The sequence below is a fragment of the Prionailurus viverrinus genome, chromosome X (assembly GCF_022837055.1).
Source record: "Prionailurus viverrinus isolate Anna chromosome X, UM_Priviv_1.0, whole genome shotgun sequence".
In the NCBI taxonomy this organism is placed as follows: Eukaryota; Metazoa; Chordata; class Mammalia; order Carnivora; family Felidae; genus Prionailurus; species Prionailurus viverrinus.
In genome coordinates, this window is record NC_062579.1 from 14,747,111 (window position 1) to 14,770,154 (window position 23,044).

Genomic DNA, 23,044 nt, shown 5'->3' on the forward strand with positions numbered 1-23,044 from the left:
TGTGTACATACACCAAACATACATATTAACAGTGACTAAAACAATAAGATCAGTTGCTGTGTGTGGCTCCTAGAACTCCAAAGTCATTACTGCAGAAGAAATTGCTTGTTAGCTAAACGCCTATGCTAGACATGGGGAGCATATTCTCCAGCCCTGGAAGTAAGGTGTTGGAGGAACATTTGATCACTGTGGCAGCCATGAGAGCACGCCTGTCGGATCAGCTTTCTGCCAGGAGGGTAATTCAATAACAGTCCCAGCTGCCTCACCCTGCAACCCACCTGCCGCACCACGCTGAGGTCACACTTCCCACGGCTGCTCGTGGCCAATGACTGAGTGCCACAGGATCCTAAGGCCAGCCCATTCCTGGGAGACAAGACTCTTGAGGAGGAACTGCGGCTATAGAATTGTCCTTAGAACAGCAGTGAGATCTAAGAGGTTTCGCTCCAACTCTCTGTCCCACTCTTCTTCACCCACATCATGGTCTAACCACCTTGCCATTTTTCCTTACAAATGGTTTCCCCAGTAAATATTTTCCACATCTCAGCCCACCGTTGTCTGCTCCTTGGAGGAACCACTGTTACATGGTCACAATGTGGGACTGGCAGGGCTTCATCTGCTCAGCCAACAACTGAATGAATGATACAGTTCTAGGGAAAAGGAGTAAAACAATGCACATTTGCCTCTGGTTCAAGCCCTAAGCCCATACTTGTTGCCAACCTAATCAGGCAGCGATGTGACTTGGGTATTAAAGCTAATGCTGTTCTTTGCCCCCATCTGGCTCCTACGTCTAGTTCTCAAATTGTCTAGAACCTAAAGGGAAAGGGAAGAGACTGTTCAAGATTCCCAACCTCAAACCAATTATTTTGTAGGCATATCCTTTATAGAATTGCCTATTTGAGGGGTAAGTACAAATATAAAACATTGTACATCTACTGTTCTTCTATGAAGGGCTGATAGTTTTTTCCTATAGTCATTTTCTTTGAACCTTGGCACAGTACTGATGAAATAGCTAAGAGGTAACCCACACAAAATGATAAAGTAATTCAGTGTAGACTGTGCCTGTTGTAAATATCTGGCAAATAGTTTTTCCTCAGGCTGATGTACACAGTCATAGAATCAGCTTCCTTTTGTCATGCGCACACATTCACCATTTATAAATGGCGATTTAGAAGCAATAATCAAAACTATTAAACATCCACCTGGAGGACCATGTATTCCAAAATGTTCTTTCCTAGACTTTTGGAAAGAGATTTTAAACAAGGCTATAAAATGGGTTTTTTTAATATGTGCAGCAGTGAAATGAAAAATGTTTCCTCACTTATGAATGTTCTGATGATGGTTAGGTGGGTAGATCTTAATAAAGAAGCATGAAGAAGAAAAATGTTTCCAATTCTTTCTGTTAAGTTCCTGGGTATGTCACCTTCACTGTGTTTGTAATATCAAAATGCGCTCTGTTGGCACATTTAATATGTAAAGCCAATGTGTATAGTTATGTCTATGTGCAAAGACTTATGTGAACATACACAGAAAAAAGGATGATAATATTTAATATTAGTCACTTTCAAGTTATTAAAACCTCAGTGCACTGTGTTTTTTTAATAAGGTAAGACTTTCAGCACTTGATTTGGTATGGTCACATATAATAGAAATTATAGTGGATATATTCAATAAGTAGATATGACATTGACTCAGGAAGGGGTTAATGGTGGTACATATTCTTAACTGAATCTTCTCTCATCTTTTAAAAAATTGGGAATCGATTCCATTTCTTCTATAAATTTATTGTAAGAATTATAATAAATAAAGACATGAACAAGCAAGGTTCCAGATGGCTTCATCTGGCTAATATGTGGTACTTTTTTTTCTTTTGTACGTAGATATTTGAACTGAGAAGGGACATGAAAGATATTCTTTTATTGAGATAAAGAGAGCTTGAGAGAAGGTTTATCAGCCCCTGCACCTTTACCAGTGTCAGGAATGGCTGTTGTCAAGGGAAATGTTCCCCTGGGGTGGGGGGTGGGGTTAAAGAGTATTTGTAAAATTTGGCAAAATGGTGAACCATTTTCCAGCTATCTTGCCTTCATTTCCCTCTTTACTACCACTCTATTGAGTTTTCCCCTAACCTCATCTCTGTGGGGCAATACATTCTGATGTGCTCATTCATGCTTAGACACTGAGGACTTACTAATAACAGCAAACACAATGCTAGCTATTCTAAGTTACATATGCTAACTCATTTAATCCTCACACCAACCCTATACATTTGCTATTACTATTATCCCTGTTTTATAGTTGAGGAAACTGAGGCCTAAGGCAGGGAGGAAAGGAGTAAGAAAATTGCCCATAGTCTCATGGCTAGGAAGTGTGAGACCAGAATTAAGTAGTGTGTTTGCATCTTGTAAAGGGACAAGGTGGAGAGGGAAATAATTAACAGAAAGTGCCAACATGCTATTTTCTGGCTTAATAATGATGGAATTACAGTCAAAAGAGAGATTTGGGAAGCAGAGTGGAGCCTTGTCAGTACCCTTCAAATCGCTTTAAACAAGCAGCTGCCTTGTCTTATCCAAAAGATTGGCCTTATTTATTAGGATTTGGCTACAAGGCCTCTGTGTCAGGCACATGCCAAACTCTGGCTGGGCTGGGCAGACGGAGGGTGTACTCCAGCTCTGTGAGCAAAGCAAAGGGCTCCCAGAGACCATAGGTGGGCTGGAGACCCAGCCAGCACTCGCAGGCCTTGTCAGAGGGCCAAAGGCGGTCCTGGCTTCCTACTGGGATACAACCTCTTCACGCATGAGATGGGGGAGCTACTGGCTGTGATAGAGGTGGCCTGTTGTGTTCAGGGATGGTATGTTATGATCTCCATTTTATACAGTGCTTATCTTAATGCAAGGCTAGGCAACAAATCCCAAAACTAGGTAAGTAAGCATTTCCAGGTTTGCAAATTAGGTAATTTTTTAAAAGTGTGGTTGTATGAGTTATTTATTTATCTATTTATCTGTGTGTGTATTTATTTATTTATTTATTTATTTATTTATTTATTTATTTATTTATTAAGAGAGAGAGAACACATGTGTATGCACAGGGCAGTTAGAGAATCCCAAGCAGGCTCCATGCTGTCAGCGTGGAGCGTAACTCGGGATTCCATCCCATGAACCATGAGATCGTGACCTGAGCTGAAATCAAGAGTGGGACACTCAACCAACTGAACCACCAGGCACCCCTGTATAGGTTATTTTTAATTCAGATTCCATTTTTGCCTTCAAACTATACAACAAAAGGTAGCAAACCCACAAAATCCTACTTAACTCACCTTGTAGCCAAGCCAAGCTGCCTAACTGCTCCCCTTGCAATGTTGTTTCCATGAGAAACTTACTCTAAGGTCCAGCCCAGGCCTTGAGTCATCAGATCCTTCCCCTACCTAAGATCCCACAAGTCCTGAGAGCTCATTTCTGCTCATACAGTAATGGAATACCATTCTCAGCTCCACCCTCCCAGCCCATGAGCTGGGATTATAGCCCATGAGAAAGATATACCTCAGTTCCAGAAACACTTCTGGGGTCTCTGGATCTCTGTGGATACCTCACTCCCTCCATCCTGTGAAGAATATTGATTAGCCATTTGTACATGTGGCTGGTCATAAAGTAAGTGTTCACAAACAGGCTGTATAAGTTCTTGTCTATTTTAGAATGTGCTGGAACCATCAGACTGGGGACAAGAGTGAGAGCAAAATGTTTTCCCAAACCCCTAACTGGGACACTTGTGAGGAGGAAAGTACCAGTTGTACAGAGAACTGAAGGTCATCTGTACCATAGGGGAAGATGAGATGCAAACCTCCAAAACCACTGTTACATACATCAGTTTAGTGAGGAAAAGGGTCAAGCCACCTTCTGAATGACTGCCATGGTAGTGACAGACACGGTTTAGGGAAACACAGGAAGAAAACCTAATTACAGATACATGCAAGTGTGGGAAGAGTTCCACTGCCCTCTCTTCAACCTCTCCATGCCTTTTTCTTACAATATGCAAAATAATAGGCCTAGGAGTCCTTCAGGAAAATTGGATAATTAGATCAAATGATGAACAATCATTTATTGAATGGTTGGTAGGCTGTGCTGTGTCCATTATGTCACCGACTCCTCTCAGCAACCCTCTGAGGAAAAGAGTGGATCATATTTGGCAGACATAGGCTCAGAAATACTTGACCAAAGTCCCAGAGGGAGAGCCCATGATTATGAGTTAACTGGATAGCCAAGTCAGTAGCATCAGAGTTTGAGATTATGTACCATAAGAACAGGGTAGTGCTGGGTTTTTTTCAACTTGTAGTTCAAACTTTTTATTCATCAAAGGTGACCTAGTGGCTGAAATTCCAGAACTTGGTGATATCACTCAAATACTCCCATCTCCTTCTTTGAAAACTTACCTTTCTAATGATAGGAGGCTGGAACTACTAACTCGGGACCATATCAGGAATTATTTACGGGGGGCGGGGGGAGGGGGAGGAGAAAGGTTAGATGAGGGACAACCAAAGTTTTATTAGGAAACTTTGAAATGGTGATAGGTGTTCTTTGGGGGCAAATACCAAAAAGGTCACCTACAAAAGTTCAAAAATAAGTCTTTTTAGAAAGATAAAATACAGTTGGCTATGCCCTATGGCTTTGTTGAATTCCACTTTCCTTGTTTTCTGCTAATGACATGCTCCAAAACCTGCATTTTTTTTCAGAATTAGACCTTCCAAATTTCATCAGAAAAGTCACAGTTGGAGAAGAAATACAGACCTTGAGGAAGGCACCCTTCTCTATTTAATGCACTTGTTATGAATTTTAGCCTTCATTTCAGCCAAGTGGGCATCTGAATTCAGAGGAAAGGTAAAGAATTAGAGGGAGGAAAAAAAGACAGAAATTGATAGACTCCCTTGCAAAGTGCTCTTTTCAAAGGAAATACACAGAGATTGGGGCTTTTTGTTTGAATCACAAGTAATTTAATGTGCTTATTACCTATGCTCCCACTGGGGTTTGTCACTCATCAGAAGCTGTACTAAATACATCTTGCTCAGTTCAGAATAAGTTCCAAGTGAGACCTTACTGAGCTAGTGACTGTTGCCAGACCAAAAGCATGTGAGAGGCTATGCTCCCCCCACCACACACACACACATACACACACACACACACACACACACACACACACACACACACACACTATCAACAAACAACATGTTAAACTCAGCATCTTCAAGTAACTGTGCCAAGCCCTTAAAGGGCTAAAGAGAAGTAAGGAGCAGTGTGTTCCATGGTAAGTGAGCAAGAGGCTCAAAGAAATGTATGTACTTTGTGATGACTCCTTGACCCACATCCATTCATGCCTCCCTTGTCCTGGAGAGCTGACACTCGCCTTGGCTTTGCCCCACTCTAGTCAGGAGTCTGGAGGAGAAAGACAGGGCTGAGCTCTGCCACTAAGTTTTCCTCACCTCCTCCGTTTCTGGAGTACACTCTTTTCTTCTGGGGGGTTGCCCAGCTCCCGGCCGAAAGGCTCCCATGGGGATGTTGATATTTGCCTAAAAGAAAAAAGCAGGGAAGATTTAACTCAAAAAAAAAAGTAGGAACTTGCATTGACACTTGGAGACCGTAATCATTGTGATAAAAAACGCATCCAAAAAGTACATCTTTAAATCTTTTTTCCTCAAGAAAATTGCAATAATGACAGTACAAAAATATGCAAAGGGAAATTTGACTTCCATTTATTACAGATTTCTGGTACTCATCTTTAGGTCTGTGCAGTGATTTCACGATTCCCTAATGGATAGAAGAATTTCAAGACAGTTTGTTCTAGCTGCTGCCCTCCTGTGGCACTTTACATTTTCCTCTCCCTCATATGAAAAAGGAACACATAATGATAGGAAAGGAGGAAACAGCATTCTCAGAAGCCATCCCACCTTAGCCCCTCCTTCAGGTTCCTTCAGATTCACCCTAGGAGGGGTGCACTCACACCTCCTGAACCCCTTCCTCCTTTCTGTAATGTCCTATGGCTGTCCTGGCACTTCTGTGGTCTCTGTGATTGACACTCCTCTACCTTCTCCCCAGCACACCACTGTGTGGGTCAGCACATAAGGAGAGTGCTGGAAAGCCAAGTTCCCTGGTATCACACTTCAGAGATTCTTGTCCTTCATTAAGATAACACGCTAATCTCCATCCCCAGTAAACATAAAACATCTTCTAGTAAACATGAAATAGGCTAAATGTTAAATTATGTGAGGAATATATACTGACACAGTAATTTGAATCTGGGGGAAAGAATTTGTAAATTTTAATTTTATCCATATTTCATCTGATATCAAAAGGCAAGAATGTTTAATGCAGACCAACCAGGAGCATCACTCACATAAAACAAGCATTAAAACTTCTTTTTTAAGATAGAACCTAATTTTTTCCACCTAAGATAAAGTGTTGCCTTATGAATAAATGGATACGTGGACTTGAAAAGTTGAAATTGCACTTTGATGTTATGCATCAAAGTGATGCCTGAGCGAAGGAAACAAAATATTTTACTACCTTATGATACAGTTTGGACAATTTGGGTACCACATCCAACAAAATTACTAGAAAGTGTGGTAAGGTCCATTTGGAAATGCCTGATGTGAGCTCTGTTACTAGGGGAATGTTCAACTCAAGACACAGGAAATATACAGGGTCCATGTTCAGGGAACATGGCAGATCTGTGTTCTCCCAAGAGAAGGAAGTGACGTTTTCCCCCTAGGGTCTTTAAAACTTCCTTTTGTACTAGAATAATGCTGATCCCACAGAAAGGAAACAGATCCAAAGGTTTGTGGCGGGTATCAAGAGAGGTAAATCACCATTCCTAGGGCCACCAAGCCAAGAAGTATTTTTGATCTGTGTGTACTATATATGTCAAAATATAAATGCAACACAATCTTAGAGAAAGCCATTTCCTCTAAAAGCCTAAGGCTGAACCTTCTATGCTATTCCTCTGTTTATTGGAAATATCAGTGGCCTAGAGTGGGAGGAGGGAGGAGCATATGACAAGGGGGAAAATATGTCTTATGCAGTGGCAAATGTGGTAGCATACTTCATGAATTCCAAGATGCACCTCTTTTAATACCCCCAAAATCAAAATGTGTCTTATAACCAATGGTTTCTTAAATATTTCATTGGCACATTTGTTTTCTTTTTTAGCAGGACATAAAATAATGGTATTTTACAATTGATAGTGTCTTAGATCGGATGAAATATCATTAGGGTCCTGAAATAAGATCTAAACAATTTAAGACCTGAAGAAGTTTATCCACATTGAACCAATATCTATCTCCATTTCTACAGTTTGAATGAAAAAAGGGAAAAGTCAATATAGGGACTTTTGGGGAGGTTAACCGGTTAAAAGTTTTATTATATCATCACTACCCTGACCCATTTATTGAGTATCTACAGAGGGTGTCTTCCTAATAGTGAGTTGAAGTTAACATAGTTTCTGAAAGACTTGATTGCTGAACTAACCTATTTAATGAAGTGTGTATACTCTACAATAGGTTGTAGTTTTCAGTAAAGGAACACATAAAGGTCATCCAGGGTAATGTATTTGGTAAAGCACATGCTATGGGAAACCACCTTTTCCTGCTTAGAGTTTAATTTTAGCAACGCATGTAGCCTCTCCATGGTAAACAGGTGGCTTATGCTAGTGAAAAGAGCCCACTGCAAGGAGTTGTTACAGATTCTCTGTACTTGAAAAAGTGACAACTGTTCTGGGTCTCATCTTTCCCATTTGTAATATGAACATTAGGCTTCATCAGTGGTTTTCAAACCTTTCAGCTATGGAACCCTTCCTTAAGTAAAGTATTGTGAGAACATCTAAAATGCAAACTAGGTGGAGGTAGAGCTGCTCTGGCTAAGGTAGTAGGGATCCCAGAACCCTATCTGATTCCCCCAAACCCTGGGCCATGACAGGTTCTTTCAAACCTGTTGGGCCCAATCTGACAACCCTTGATAGAGATCATCCCTAAGTGGATGAGTACTGACATGTATTTCAAACGTTTGCTCTTCCCATTGTTAAGTCATCTGTCATTTACTTTAAACTAGCATAGACCATGTGATATTTTATATGTTCAGTTTGGTTTAAACTACAGCTCTAGAGAATTCTATTGCTCTGAGAGTTCATCCTCATAGGGTGGTGGTGGGATGGTAGAATATCACTAAGACCACATTCCCATGATTGCTACCCCAAGTCTTTCTGTTAGTCATATGTCCACCAACACTGAGGTTTTGATGTTTGAAGAAATGTCAGAAATAAGAGGCATGAGCTTTACAAATGGCTCTTACTGATGAAATTAGAGGTTAGGGTATGTAGATTGGTTAAAATATTTTAGAGACAATCCCCACCCTGCTGAACAGAATGTAAGAACCTGATAGCCTGTAGATTGCATCTTTAGAGACAGAGCTCAACGAGTGATCCCTAAATGGCCTGTCTCAAGCCATCAATAATGAGGATTTCCAACATGAGTCTTTTATGTGAGGTGACAGTCACTTGGAGTACGTAAAGAGAAAAGAGCTAAGGCTTCGTGGAGCTCACAGACGGCCTGCCTGGATGGTTTCATGCCTGCTTGCTAACAAATGTGTGTTTAACAAATGCCCATACGTGTGGCAGAGTTGGGCCTGAGACTGGCCTTCACCTTAACCTGGTGTGATGTTGGGGACAGTAACCCCTCCCTGCACGCACCGTTCACTACACGCTATTTTAGCCACCCCCAAGCCCCGATTCAGCCTAGGTCCTACATCCTCACAACAAACTTCTGAGGTTCAGACTATCACCTTTGTTTCACTGATGAAGAAACTTAGCCTCAAAGAAGTTAGAGGATTTGCTCAAGGTCACACAAACAGTCTGAGGAAAAGCCAGGATTCCAAATCAGAGCCACCTCACCTTAGGGACAGTTTCACTCTCTCAAGCCCTGTCCAAAGAGCTCTTTTTACTTGGCCAGAATGAGCTCTAACCACTCTAAAATTCTCTAAACTGGTACAAAAATTGCAGGCTTCCACTTTGAAAATGGCCATGGAAAATGGGCGTGCAAAGTGGATAATTCAAAAATAGGTGTCAAAGAAAGGCCACATTGAAAAATGAGCCATTAACTTGCTGACTTGATGCTTTTTAATCTTTAAGGCATCACTCAAAAACCAGGAACCTAAATGGGTTTTTTGACAGCAGATATAGACAGCATCCAAAGCAGCCCAAGAATGCGTCAATTATCCAGTCATGAACATACACCTGAAGGGAGTGTCAGAAGAGTGCTTTGTAAATGATTAGAGATGTTTCATTAATGTAATTGTAGGGTGGTGATATTTGAGTGACAAATTATACACTGAATTATAGCCATAAGAAAAATTCCTTGTAACTTGAATTTGATAGAAATATGTAGACCTTAGCTGTCTTTTTCATTTCATCAGCCAGAGAATTGTGTCATATTCTTGTTTTTCACCGACTCATTCTGTTTCAACACAAATAAAATACTTTCTCAATGATTAATTTTTCCATCTGCAAGTTGGGTATGGTATTTGCTATTCAAAATGGATTTCTAGTATGAGGTACATTTTTGTGAAAGCAAATGGAGTCTGTCCAAGTCACTGATGTTAGACTTTCTGTATGTTGAGTTGACTCCATATCATTGATGTTATTAGACTTTGTTTATTCTATAAGGGTTGGACTTCCTTCTCTCTACAGATTCTGTATAAATGCAAAGGAAGCAGGCTTTTGTTTTTTCCTTTTGTAACACATTCTCTTGCATTTCTTTTCCCTCATTGACATTTATTCATCCTACACATTTTTAAATATGCCCCCCGATACAGCAAGCCTAGCGCATCGCTTTCCCAAACTATACATAATTTGTTACATCCTTGAAGTTTGGAATGGAAAAAAATCTACTAGATCATCTCTTGCCAGAACAGGATACAGTTCCCTGATAATAGACCTATCTGATGTGAAATGAATACTACACTTGATCTCACCAGGTGAAGAAAAGTAGAAAGAATTCCCTGTAAGTTAATTCCACTACTCCCTTAATTATTTGTACTGTTTTCCTGCTTGGCTCCAGGTTTTGAGCCTGAGGATTCTGGAAACAGTATTCCCTCCACAGCCACTCATATGTGACTTACAATGGAGTGACATCTTCTTTCCTCAGAGGGTTGGATTTTGATAGCTGCCTGACACTGGGTACTGACAATCCCTATCCACTTTGCTTTCCATAGCCATTGTTCTGCTATCTACCCCTCTCTGTTGGTCCCCACTCTGTTTCTCCTTTTAGTGCTGAAGCTTTTGGAGTTTCCTCTCACTGCATATTTGTTTCAGATGACCACTACTGATTCTATCTTTAGTTTTCAAAGGTCTCTAGCCACTCCTGCCAGAATCTATAGCCACCCCACCACGTCATCCTCCCAGGGGACAGGCAGAGGAAACCCCACAGGGCTGCATTTTGCAGTATTTCTTTCTGCACTTTCCTATTCTTAGTGTCCTGGGCCTCTCTGAATGGAGCAGGATATGACATTTTGAGATTTCTAGCATGTTCATGGAATCAAAAAGAATGAAATCTTGCCATTTGCAGCTATGTGGATGGAACTGGAGGGTATTATGCTAAATGAAATGAGTCAGTCAGAGAAAGACAAAAATCATATGACTTCACTCATATGAAGACTTTAAGAGACAAAACAGATGGACATAAGGGAAGGAAAACAAAAATAATATAAAAACAGGGAGGGGGAGGGGCGCCTGGGTGGCGCAGTCGGTTAAGCGTCCGACTTCAGCCAGGTCACGATCTCGCGGTCCGGGAGTTCGAGAGACGCGTCAGGCTCTGGGCTGATGGCTCAGAGCCTGGAGCCTGTTTCTGATTCTGTGTCTCCCTCTCTCTCTGCCCCTCCCCCGTTCATGCTCTGTCTCTCTCTGTCCCAAAAATAAATAAACGTTGAAAAAAAAATTAAAAAAAAAAAAAACAGGGAAGGGGGACAAAACAGAAGAGACTCATAAATATGGAGAACAAACAGAGGGTTACTGGAGGGGGTGTGGGAGGGGGGATGGGCTAAATGGGTAAGGGGCATTAAGGAATCTACTCCTGAAATCAATGTTGCACTATATGCTAGCTAATTTGGATATAAATTTTAAAAAATAAAATTAAAAAAATAATAAAATTTTAAAAATAAAAGCAAAAAAAAAAGAAGAAATAGTAGATCCATGATCAAAGAAAAGGCCTTGATTATACATTAAAACAAGTGGCAAATGAAGGTTCATTTTTACTTTTAAATTTAAATAAAATATTAAAGGAAGATATGTATCATATTATTTGTAGCTTTAACCACTGTATTTGGTTAATGGACAAAATATGGGTGGTTATAGTTTACTCCCTTGTGCCAAGGACTGTCATGTACCTGTAATACTTTTTAAACTAGAAATCCTAGGGGTGCCTGGGTGGCGCAGTCGGTTAAGCGTCCGACTTCAGCCAGGTCACGATCTCGCGGTCTGTGAGTTTGAGCCCCGCGTCAGGCTCTGGTCTGATGGCTCAGAGCCTGGAGCCTGTTTCCGATTCTGTGTCTCCCTCTCTCTCTGCCCCTCCCCCGTTCATGCTCTGTCTCTCTCTGTCCCAAAAATAAAATAAACGTTGAAAAAAAAATTAAAAAAAAATAAACTAGAAATCCTAGTCAGGAAACAGAGTCCCTGACGCCTGTCTGTAAAGACTTTTGTTGGGTTGTTTTTTTCTTCCATGAAGCCTTTATTCCCTGGGAGATGAGGAGTGAAAGAGCAATGATAACCAGTGGTGAAGGTAAAAAAATATTAAAGCTTGGGGCATCATGATATTCTGTTCTACACATGGGTTGGGTAGCAACAGACAAGTTCCCATAAGAAGCCACACACTCACTAATGATGCAGCATTCATATAATCATTCCTTTAAATATATATAATAAAAGAGTTAGGTTTTGTTTTACAAGCAGCTTAGTTAATTAAGCAGAGAGGTGGTAATGCAGTGGCCATGGCTGTTTGTACTTTGAGACCATGTGTGTCACTGAGTCACTTTGTACTTTTCACTCCTAGCCAACTAATGTTTAAGATGACTTTAATCAGGGTATGCTATTAGCTTCTTCCCTAAAATGCTGAAACTATTTCTGAATGTCACTTGAGCTCTTTAAAAGGCAGGACCTGGCATCCATAAAATGGCAATTGTCCCCTGAGGTAGCCTTGGTACTTATGATTACCCTTTAGATGGTCCCACCCACCCCTCCATTCTCACTCTCTGTGCCAGGGTTGGGCTGGTAAGTAATGAGACAAAAGCATGTTGCAGAGAGCTTCCACACATGGGCTTTGGGATCACATGACTTGAGTTCAGGTCCTGACTCTCCTACTTACAAGCTGCGTGATCCTGTGTGAGTTCTTTCACTTCTCTAAACCTTCCATCATAATCCATGGGGATCTCACTGTACTATGCCAAGTATATAGTAAACCCTTAATAAACTGTGACTATTATTATCATCCTAATAAGAAACCTTAGAAGTTATTCTCAGGAAGTTCATAGACTATTAGAAGCTGCACAGAGGCTGGGAGCCCATATAATGCAACACCCTCCTTTTGCATAGCATGAAGACCGGGGGGGGGGGGGTGAAGTCACAGAGCAGAGCTACGAGTAGGGCACAGGACTCTTTTCCATTCAACCATGAAGCTCTCTGATCTCATGAGAAAGGACACATAAAACTCAGCTCACTTTGATCAATGGTGGAGATAAAAGCCAGTGACGACCCAGAGAACATTGGCTCTGGGTGAGCTGAGGCCCATGGTGATTTCCAAAGGGAGTGTGTTCAGAAGGAAGGGGAAGGACAGGCAGGTGCTGCCAGTGGCCAGTGTCACTTGGTCTCATTAGAGAGATTTGCTGAGCAGATCACCGATAGGACTGGATTTCCCACAAGCTCTAGCTTTCCCCACCTGTCATCTCAAATTCTTTCATCTGAAGGGACCAGACCCACTATGCTGAGTGTGCTGATGTTACCTTGGTTGCAACTCCATCCCCGTCAACAATGGGGTTTAACAAGCAGCCTGGAGAGTACAGAACCAAGGTCAGCAAACTATGGCCCATGGACCAAATACAACCTGCCACCTGTTTTTATAAATAAAGTTGCATTGGCACACAGCCACACTCAATTCATTTATGTAATGCCTATATCTGCTTTTGTGCTATAATGGCAAAGTTGGGCAGTCAGAATAGAGACCCTATGATGTGCAAATCCTGAAGTATTTACTATTTTGCCCTTTATAGAAAACATTTGCCAACATCTGGGATACAGCCTTATAGCTGCTTAGGAGACAGAGGCCCTGTCCAGGCAAGGGAAGGATCAACTGACTCCTGCAGGATATTTTTATGTCCCTGGCATAAATGTGATTGCATTAATACAACTGAAAAGTAATGCAGACTTATATAGAATCCCCTTATAATTCAAAGCCACCTTTTCAATGTGGATATGAAAGACAACTGTCCATGTCCTCAGAGGTTAGGCCTAATTCTGGCCTCCCTTATTAATCTGGGGCATGGGGGAGATGGAACCAGCTGAAAAGAAACCAAGGCCATTCCATGTACTACCTGGAGAGTTAAAAGAGACTTCTCTTGGGGCACCTGGGTAGCTCCATCGGTTGAGCATCCAACTTCAGCTCAGGTCCTGATTTCATGGTTCATGGGTTCAAGCCCCACATTGGGCTTTGCACTGACAATGCAGAGCCTGCTTCAGATTCTCTGTCTCCCTTGCTCTCTGACCCTCCCCCCCTCTCAAAAATAAACATTAAAAAAAATTAAAAGGAGAGAGATCTTTTAAGGAATTGTGTGCTATAAACCAGGGCCTTGCTATTCATTATTTTATTCATTATAACAATCCTTAACATGTCTGATGCACACAGATGCAATAGTTCAACTATCTAAATGCCCACCTGTTGTAAGTATAGCTGACAGTGGCTTAAGTTGCTCAATCCAGACAAAATGGAGATCTAAGACATTATTTTTTAGAAGTTTGTGCTGCAAAATACTATCCTGCAAAATACTCATTTAAAAGGTCCAGTATATTTAGGGATTCCTGGGTGGCTCAGTTGGTTGAGCATCGGACTCTTGATTTTGGCTTAGGTCATGATTTCATGGTTCATGAGATTGAGCCCCACATTAGGCTTTGCACTGACAGCATGGAGCCTGCTTGGGATTCTCTCTCTCCCTCTCTCTCTGCCTCTCCCCCACTCATGCTTTTTCTCTAAATAAATAAACAAACATTTTAAAAATATAATAAAAAATTAAAGGTCCAATATGTATAAAACTTTGCATACATCATCATTTTCTTGGAAATACATGAAGCCATTACCAAGTTACGGACTCTGAAAAATTATGCAGTAAAGATCCTATTCAACTTTGCTTAATGTAGTATTTCCCAAACATTTTATCATGGAATCCTTTAATTAACAAAAAGCTTCCATAAAACTAGTATTCTAAGAGACAGACTTTGGGAACTGTTGAACTAGATGATGGTGGTGATATGATGATGATGATAATGATGATGATGATGATTGATGATAATGGCTAATATTGATTAAGCAATTATAATAAGCCAGATACTGGCCTGAGTATTTACATGTATTAATTCACTTAACTCTCTGAGCAAACCTATGAGAACAGTACTGTTATTAATTCCCCACTTGATAGATAAGGAAACCAAGGCACAAAGAGGATGAACAACTTGCCCAAAGTCACACAGCTAGTAAGGCCTGGAGATTATGAGCTCCTCAAAGAGAGGAATCAGATATCAGTTCATCTCTGCATGGCCTGCACTTTGCACAGTTCCTGTCACAAATTGTATATCCAGGAAATGACAGTTGAATTGGAAATAAGATCCTGATAAAAAGGAGAAGCAGAGCACCTGGGTGGCTTAGTCGTTTGAGTGTCTTACTCTTGATTTCAATTCAGGTCATGATCCCAGGGTTGTAGGATCAAGCCCCACATTGGGCTCCACACTGAGCATGGAGCCTGCTTAAGATTCTCTCTCTCTCTCTCTCTCTCTCTCTCTCTCTCTCTCTCTCTTTCTCTCTCTCTCTCTCTCTCTCTCTCTCTCTCTCTGCCTCTCTCCCCCACTCGCACTGTCTCTCCCTCTAAAATTAAAAAAAAAAACTTCAAGCGGTGCCTGGGTGCCTCAGTTGGTTAAGTATCCAACTTCAGCTCGGTCATGATCTTGAGGTTTGTGAGTTCAAGCCCTACCTCAGGCTTTGCACTGACAGCTCAGAGCCAGGAGCCTTCTTCGCATTCTGTGTCTCCCTCTCTCTCTCTGCCCCTCCTCTGCTCGCACTCTCTTTCTGTCTCTCAAAAATAATAAATAAATGTTAAATTTTTTTTAATTTAAAATAAAAAAGAAGAAGCAACTAGAATGTGTTGAATAGAACATTTAAGATCTTTAAGTGGTATTTAAACAATAAAAGCATTCCCTCATCATTTGGGGTTTCTATTTGTTCCAGACAGGACTGTACCCTAAATAATGTTACTATAAACCGTTTTACATAGTGTAACCATTTTCATATTTTATTTAATAGACCCTACTTTAGGTTAATGCAGAAATTATAGAAAAGTATCAGATAGTGCAGATCCTATTTAGCCACAAGAAATAATATTTCATTTGAAGGTGCCTTAAATTAGGCTTTTTGAGTGGCATAAAGTATATTGAAAGAGGCAATACCACATCCATAAGAAATCACTCTACTGCCTTTGTTGGTAGAGTGGATGGAATTTTTTAAATGCAGTAAAATAACAGCTACTGAGAATAGTCAATAGCAGCTTTTTAAATATTACAGACCTAAAAATATATCAAGGTCAAAATTAGTAGATAAAATACTGGTGAATTTTCAGTGTAGATGTGAGGGAAGCTAGAAAGCGCTAAGGAAGAAAAATGAACACACTTTTAGCTTTAAAATGAAAAGAAGCAAAGACAGCCTGAGAGAAGACTATGTTTTTCTGTCCTGCAAAATAAAAATGAAATTTTCTGTTTAGCACTTTGAGAGCTTTAAATGCAGTGGTTAAATGGTATTATTTCTCTTCACGTTAACATAGAGCATTCCTGAATGATAATTATTATGATAATTGTCATTTAATGAGGGCTTACTATGCTGTTTAAACAACTTGTATGTGTAGCTCTAGGACATGAGGACATGATAATAACAATTATTCCCATTTTACAGATGTAGAAACAAAGGCAGAGAGATGAAGTCATTTTCCCATGATTCCACACTGGTATGGATTAAGGATTCAAACTCATGTAAAGAAGATTCAAAGGCTCAAGGATGCCCACAGATCTGGGAGGCAAAATAAATTCAAGGTATGTCAGACACTCACTAGGTGGACACAACAGGGCTAAATGTGGCAATGCGGAGTTGGATCCTTGCCAATAGGCTCTTTCTTGGTAGTCTGTTCTATGACTGGTTTCCAGAGGTTGTAATACATCTTTCCACTTAAGAAGCCCATCCACTTAAGACTGTGCATTAGTCATGACAGGTGAAGATTTGTCCCCCCATCCACCTCGTGTACCACCAGTGTGTGCTAGGATTTCTAACCCCACAATCTGGCCACATGCACACCCTTCCACAATATGGTCAATCGCTTATGTTTATGCTGTGACAGTGCATCAGACCCCAAATATTCAGGAACTATGCCTCATGTCCTGTGGGATTCAGAAAAGTCCAGGAAAAAAAAAAAGTTTAAAAGCTCCTTTAGAGAAAGCACAGATGACTCCATGTTGATGGAAGAGAAAGATGGAAATTTATACTAAAGCAGTGTGCCCAGCATCACAGTGTGGGAGCCATTTGAGAGTTAAACCCAGAAACCTCAAAAAAATAAAAAATTAAGTATTGAGTGAAAACAATATTGAAAGTTACCTTCGTAATTGTATTTGTGTTCCAAAATGCCTGTTTCCCCCTCCCCTTTTTGGGGTGACTCTTAAGTCAGTGGAAACAACCAAAGAATTTGTTTGCTGGGAAGACAGGAGGAGACATAATAGCATGCAGACTTTACAAGATAAATACCCAAACCTTGGGAATAACACTTGACAGGAAAGGATGTATTCTAAACACATGGGTCAGCAAATTTAATTGGATATAAAAATGGAAATTGATTTTTGTTAATGGCTATTATGAGCATGTCAAAAACATATAGATTGAAAAACATCCAAAAAATAAACACTGCATTTTTTGGTAGGCAATCATTTGATTCTTAGTTATAACTTTGATTGTCTTACAATTGAGCACAATTGAGCAAAAATAGCTTCTCCCTCCTCAGTCGTACCTTACCAGCCGTATATCCTGTCTCATTTGTCCCCTATGAGTCACGCTTTTCTTGAAGTTAATTATCAAGTTAGGGGTGAACAATCACAAAAGGTCTGAGTTATTAAGCAAACAGGCTAGGCGTCACAGAGCTGATGTTAAAACAGAAATATGCCTACTTACCTGGATGGCTCTGACATTGGAAACCGGCTGTTTCGACATATTCACGGGGTCTTATCCCTAAAAAAACAAGTGAGAAACTGTTAAAGGTGGCGGCATTGAGATTCTCAGTCTTGATAAATTAGAACTTAATTCATGATTCAACTGGGCAGTCACCCCTTTCACTGGCCATATATTCTTTCCGTCTCAGTTTCCGAAGTTACTGAGAGACTCTCCTTCCTAATGCCTTGGGGAGAGGGAACACTAGAGCGCCCGGATAAATCATTCAGGAGGAGAAATGCTGAGACGCCTTGCCCCTGATCGAATGATAGGCAATCAGAAACTTGAAAGGCTCTATCATCTCCTTCCCTGCCCTCCTGCCCCCACTGCCAAGAGCAGCAAAGCAAAGAGGTTGTGGGAAAAAAACACCTTTGTTTGGGGCCTCAGAAGCTCTCCGCCTGAAACTGAACTTGTGATCTGCATGAGCTGTTGCCGGGGCTGTGTGTCAGTCCACTGGGAGCTCCTCCTCTCCACGAACACCCAAATAGAAATGGCCTCAACTACGTTCTCACTCCTGTGACGCCCTCGGCTCACTGTGCACATTGTCTGTGTTCACTGTGCACAGCCCTGGGAGAAGCTGTGAGGATGGGGCCACCTCTCCCCACACAGTGTGCAGACCCCAGGCTCTGTAAACACAGGCAGCCATAAACCTCACCTGTCTTCTTTTTTTTTTTTAATGTTTTTTCATGTTAATTTACTTATATTGTGGGGGGCGGGGAGAGAGAGAGAGCACGAGCAGAGTAGGGGAAGAGAGAGAGGGAGAGAGAGGATCCCAAGCACACTCCGCACTGACAGGGCAGAGCCCGATGGAGGGCTCAGTCCCATGAACCTCAAGATCATGACCAATGCCGAAATCAAGAGTCGGACTGAGCCACCCAGGTGGCCGTGTCGTCTCTTCTCTTAACAAAATAGCCTCAGAAAGCAAATAGGACTTACATGACTATATCATTTCCCCAAGATGTAGCAGTGCTTCCTTCCCAAAGGACTTGTGCTTTCTTTCAGATCAGGAGACCTGGCTTAGAGCACAGTGACTAGTGGCCAAGGTTTTCCTGGCGCTAGGGGGACAGGGAACAGCCCAGCTCTAGCATGTTATCGCAAGTCTAAGTAGTGTCATAGCTAGGTCTATTAAATGTTGACAGGCCCAGTGGAAAAAGGTGAAAATTGAGTGAATGAAAAACATACTGCTACTTAAATCCAAAGTATAAAATGGGTTGAGTGACATTCCTCTACTGACTGGTGTAAATGCATGTGCTAACCTGTGAATAAATGAACACAGACAGCAGCGTGGGCATTTCCTACAAGTTCTGTGCAACCTGGCCTGTGTCACTCAACATTTATAGGCCCCTATCCTCTTCTTCAAATTTTACCTGATTCACAGGCTGTGGTGAGAATCAAAATGACATAATGTTCCCCAAACTACCTTGTGAACACTTAAGCTTGATGCAAATATTTATTGTTTTATTGCCACTGTCCACAGCTAGTGACTTTTCTGTACTTTCCTGATCTACAGCTTCAAGTATGGAGAAAGAATTGGTGGGGGTGCCTTGGCAGCTCAGTCGGTTGAGTGTTCGACTCTTGATCTCAGTTCAGGTCCTGATCTCACGGTTGGTGAGATTGAGCCCCATGTCGGGCTCTGCGCTGACAGTGTGGAGCCTGTTTGGGATTCTCTCTCCTCTCTGTCTGCCCCTCCTCCACTCATGCTCTCTCTCTCCCTCTCAAAATAAGTACACATTTTAAAAAAAGAATTGATGTGGGTGCCTGGGTGGCTCAGTCGGTTGAGCATCCAACTTCGGCTCAGGTCATGATCTCACACTCCATGAGTTTGAGCCCCACATCGGGCTCTGTGCTGACAGCTCAGAGCCTGCAGCCTGCCTCAGATTCTGTGTCCCTCTCTGTCTTTGCCCCTCCCCCACTCATGCTCTCTCTCTGTCTCAAAAATAAATAATAAAAACATTTTTTAAAAATTTTAAAAAAAGGAATTGATGTAGTGACGCCACCACCACTTATAAAGAAAAAAGAGCTGAGAACTCTGAAAAACATGTTCTTTTAGATTTTCAAAGTCTTAGGTTCTATTATATGAAGTCAAACAATTACATAATTTTTTAAATCTCTAATCCAAATATAAGTCTTTGGAGTCACATACATGAAAACAATGAGATTTTTTAAAGTTTCACCTGAATGTTTTGGTAATACATAGATACATGGCCTCCATCCGGAAGAGTCTAGTTAGAATTATTTTCATTTTGGTTAAAAAATTAAAAAGCAACAAGAAATTGAACAATTAGGAATGCATTTTTCTCTATGACATGTTTCATGTAGATTTCTGTCTTTCCTACAGTGTCAAAGATTCAATGAAGGCTTTTTAATTTTTGGATCTAGGATACATAGTTCAATTTCAAAAGGAAAAGCTTAGTAGTTTAATATTTAATGTCTCTATTCCTCAAAAGCTATTAGAAGTCATGCAAAGCAATAGTTCTCACAGGACTTTAAACATCTCCGCATATAGTTTTCTCTGTGTGTACAGCTACAGTCTAACCAACATCACTTGAAACTTTTAAAAAGTTACTGTACATTGATTTGAAACATGAGAAGTAGGAAATTTCTTTTGTTATTACAATAGCATGTTGAAATGTAAAAAAAAAATTAGGCAATGAATGATTGTATTATTTATATGACATTGATTTTTTTTTAATTAGGCTGATCTTGTTTTTTTTTCACTAAACTATCGGATTGCTTTGTTTCTTGTGGACCTCTGAGACTAAAAGATCTACCTTGGGCCTTGTCTCCTATATAGCCTCTGTATAATCTCATTTACATATGAATTCCTTCTTAACATATATGTCAATCTGCAATAGAAACATCTTTAGAAAATTGGTCAGATCCCAGCTCTCAGTCCTTGAAAACAGGCTATATAACATTTGTGTAAATCAGTCCTGCAAGCCGTTCCCGCTGTCCTCATTATTTGCAGAGAAATCAGGGCAAAGCACGCTGATGAATAAAAATAGACAGTGTTCCCTGGCTGTTTCCCTGGCCCTGCATTCACCTCCGTTAGGGATGCAGTGTAGAATGCACCTTCCTTCTTTATCTGCACGCCTCGTCTCACCAACAAAAAAGAAAGCTATGCCTTAGACGTACAAGTCTACTCACAGCTGGCCCCAGCTTTTCATCTAAAGAGGTACTCTTTAAAGCACTCTATTACTGTGTCTCCTGGTTCTGGCTAAAATTGGGGAACACGGAAAGTTTGACAAGACATATTGACTTTTACAAAGCCTATACTATAATGGAAATGCTTGCCAGCTTAGCACAGTTGGGTTTTCCTGGAAGATCTGCAAGTCAGTGGGGGAACTTTAATGGTCTGTATGCTGAGTCATATACAATATACCTCTGCTGATGTTTTGATTGGGCAGCACCTAATATCTGACTTCTAAATAAGACTCTTACACTTACTAAAAATTTGTCAACATTAATATCACTAATTTAATAAGAAGGGATTCAGAGTAAAATAAATCAATATCTGGATAGAAGGGGCTTTGTTTGTTCTTTTTCAAGGTCTACTAAATGGCTGAAGCTCACTCTCACAGGGAATTATCTTCTGTCCCGCAGCTAAAAATAATCCCTGAGAAGAGTGTAGAAAGATGTTCAGCTGTCTGAACTGACTAACTCCTTATTCACTTTGCCTGAAATATGCCGAGAGGCAAGAGACACTCTCATCGTTGCCATGTCTCAGAACCTGGTGCCCACAGAGACAGACAAGTGCTGCCCTCCACCCTGCTGGGCACCGGGAACACCTGACCAAAGTGGAGCTTTCAAAAAGATGCCTTTGGAATGTTAATCGATCCGTATGTTGATAGAACTTTATCATTGGGGCCAAGCCCGGTGCTTAGGGAAAGGGGCAAAGCATTTTAAACTTGTACTGTGCAACAACTCCGGCAATCGTTTGCATTTAGGTAAATCAGAGAGCTAGCATTACAGGTTTCCTCTGCTGCAAATTCTTCTGATTATTTCTAGGCTTACAGCCTGAATCACTCTGCAGCTGACTGACTGTAATCCTGGCCATAAGAATGAAAATGACATGATGTTCAGGATCACAGTCATCCTATCTGGACTGTGGAAATTTTTGTAATGGCACCATCGGTAAAAACTGGTTTTAGTTCAATATTCTTTCAAATAGCTCCCTCCCACCCACACACACAACTTATAAAACAGGATCAGCAACAATACCACTGAACAGTGAATTTACACAGAAGCTACATCCACTAGTCACAAGCCTACAAAGTTCTAAGTAGTCACTTCAAGTTAGGTATCAAGGAAATCTCCTTCAGAAATCCCCAGCTCCCTGAGCTGGGTCCTCTTGCTTACCTGCTTTATGTATTTGTTTACTGCCTAAGGAAAGTCCCAAGCAGCGAGATGCAAGAATACAAGACTCCTCAGAAGGTGGAAGGGACGCCTGGTGTCCTCTGAGCTGTGATCTCAATTCCGATGCTTTGCATGTGGCTGAAATAGCTCAAGTGTTCGGTGCCTCACTCAGTACTGAGAGCTGCTCCCCGCTCGGGGCTAGAGGGAAACTCGGTTTCAGGCTAAGTGTTAAAGAGAATTCCTGTCATAGCTCACAGTTGTTCTTCCTAAATATAGAGTTTGATACAAACCATATACTGGCTTCCTCCAAAAGGCTTGACCGTGCTGAAAGCAGGGCTCAAATGTCAGCCGGAAGGTGGCTACGGAATCTTACTGCCCTCCTAATCTTCCAGAAGATGCTGGCAGCACTTTCTCACATGTTCTGAGGGGACACAGTGAAGTTCAAAAAGTAGGAAAAGTTTCTATCTTTAGCATTATCACCCAGAGGCCAGAAGATGAGGCGTGTTCAATAAAAATAAAAATTAGAGAGAAGCAGCATGGCACCAAGCTGCCTATCAGGGGCACAGACATGCAGCAGTGTTTAAGTCCTGGCTTGGTCACTGAGGAGCTGTTAAATTTCTTTCATGATCAGTACTCAATAAATGGCCACTAAATGATGATAATTATAATATTATGTTGAACTATAAGACATCACCCTTTCTGGGGTGCCTGGGTGGCTCAGTAGGTTAAGCATCCAACTTTGGCTCAGGTCATGGTCTCACAATCTGTGAGTTCGAGCCCTGCGTCAGGCTCTGTGCTGACAGCTCAGAGCCTGGAACCTACTTCAAATTCTGTGTCTTCCTGTCTGCCCCTCCCCTGCTCATGTTCTCTCTCTCTCTCTCCCTCTCCCTCTCTCTAAAAAATAAACATTAAAAATTTAAAAAAAAGACATCACCCTTTCTGTAGGTCATAAACGGTCCCAGATCAATCAACTCAGATTTGGTGCCAAGGCTAAGTCCTTGCCTTCTGTGCTCTACAGCCTCTACTGGTGACAATGACTTTGATCACAGACCATACGAGACAACAGCACAAAACAAAACAAAGAGGAAATATCTGTTTTAAGTATGACAGGGGACAGGACCAGGTAGGAGGCAAAACACATTTTAAACAGAACACTACCAAATCTAA

General features: G+C 41.1%; 1 protein-coding gene across 4 annotated transcripts in view; it reads right to left on the reverse strand.

Moving 5' to 3' along the window:
* Window positions 1–23,044, reverse strand: part of SMPX (small muscle protein X-linked) — a 104,371-nt gene that overhangs the window by 871 nt on the left and 80,456 nt on the right. For 2 of the 4 annotated variants that reach the window (XM_047844208.1, XM_047844207.1), the window contains exons 2-3: window positions 17,486–17,542; window positions 5,465–5,551 (exon numbers count right to left, since the gene is read on the reverse strand). In XM_047844208.1, coding sequence (XP_047700164.1) covers window positions 5,465–5,551; window positions 17,486–17,524 — 126 coding nt within the window. In that variant the 5' untranslated portion in view covers window positions 17,525–17,542. Of the gene's footprint in view, window positions 1–5,464; window positions 5,552–17,485; window positions 17,543–17,890; window positions 17,971–21,880; window positions 22,162–23,044 lie in introns of those variants that run through there. The other 2 variants (XM_047844205.1, XM_047844206.1) reach the window with 2 other exon arrangements.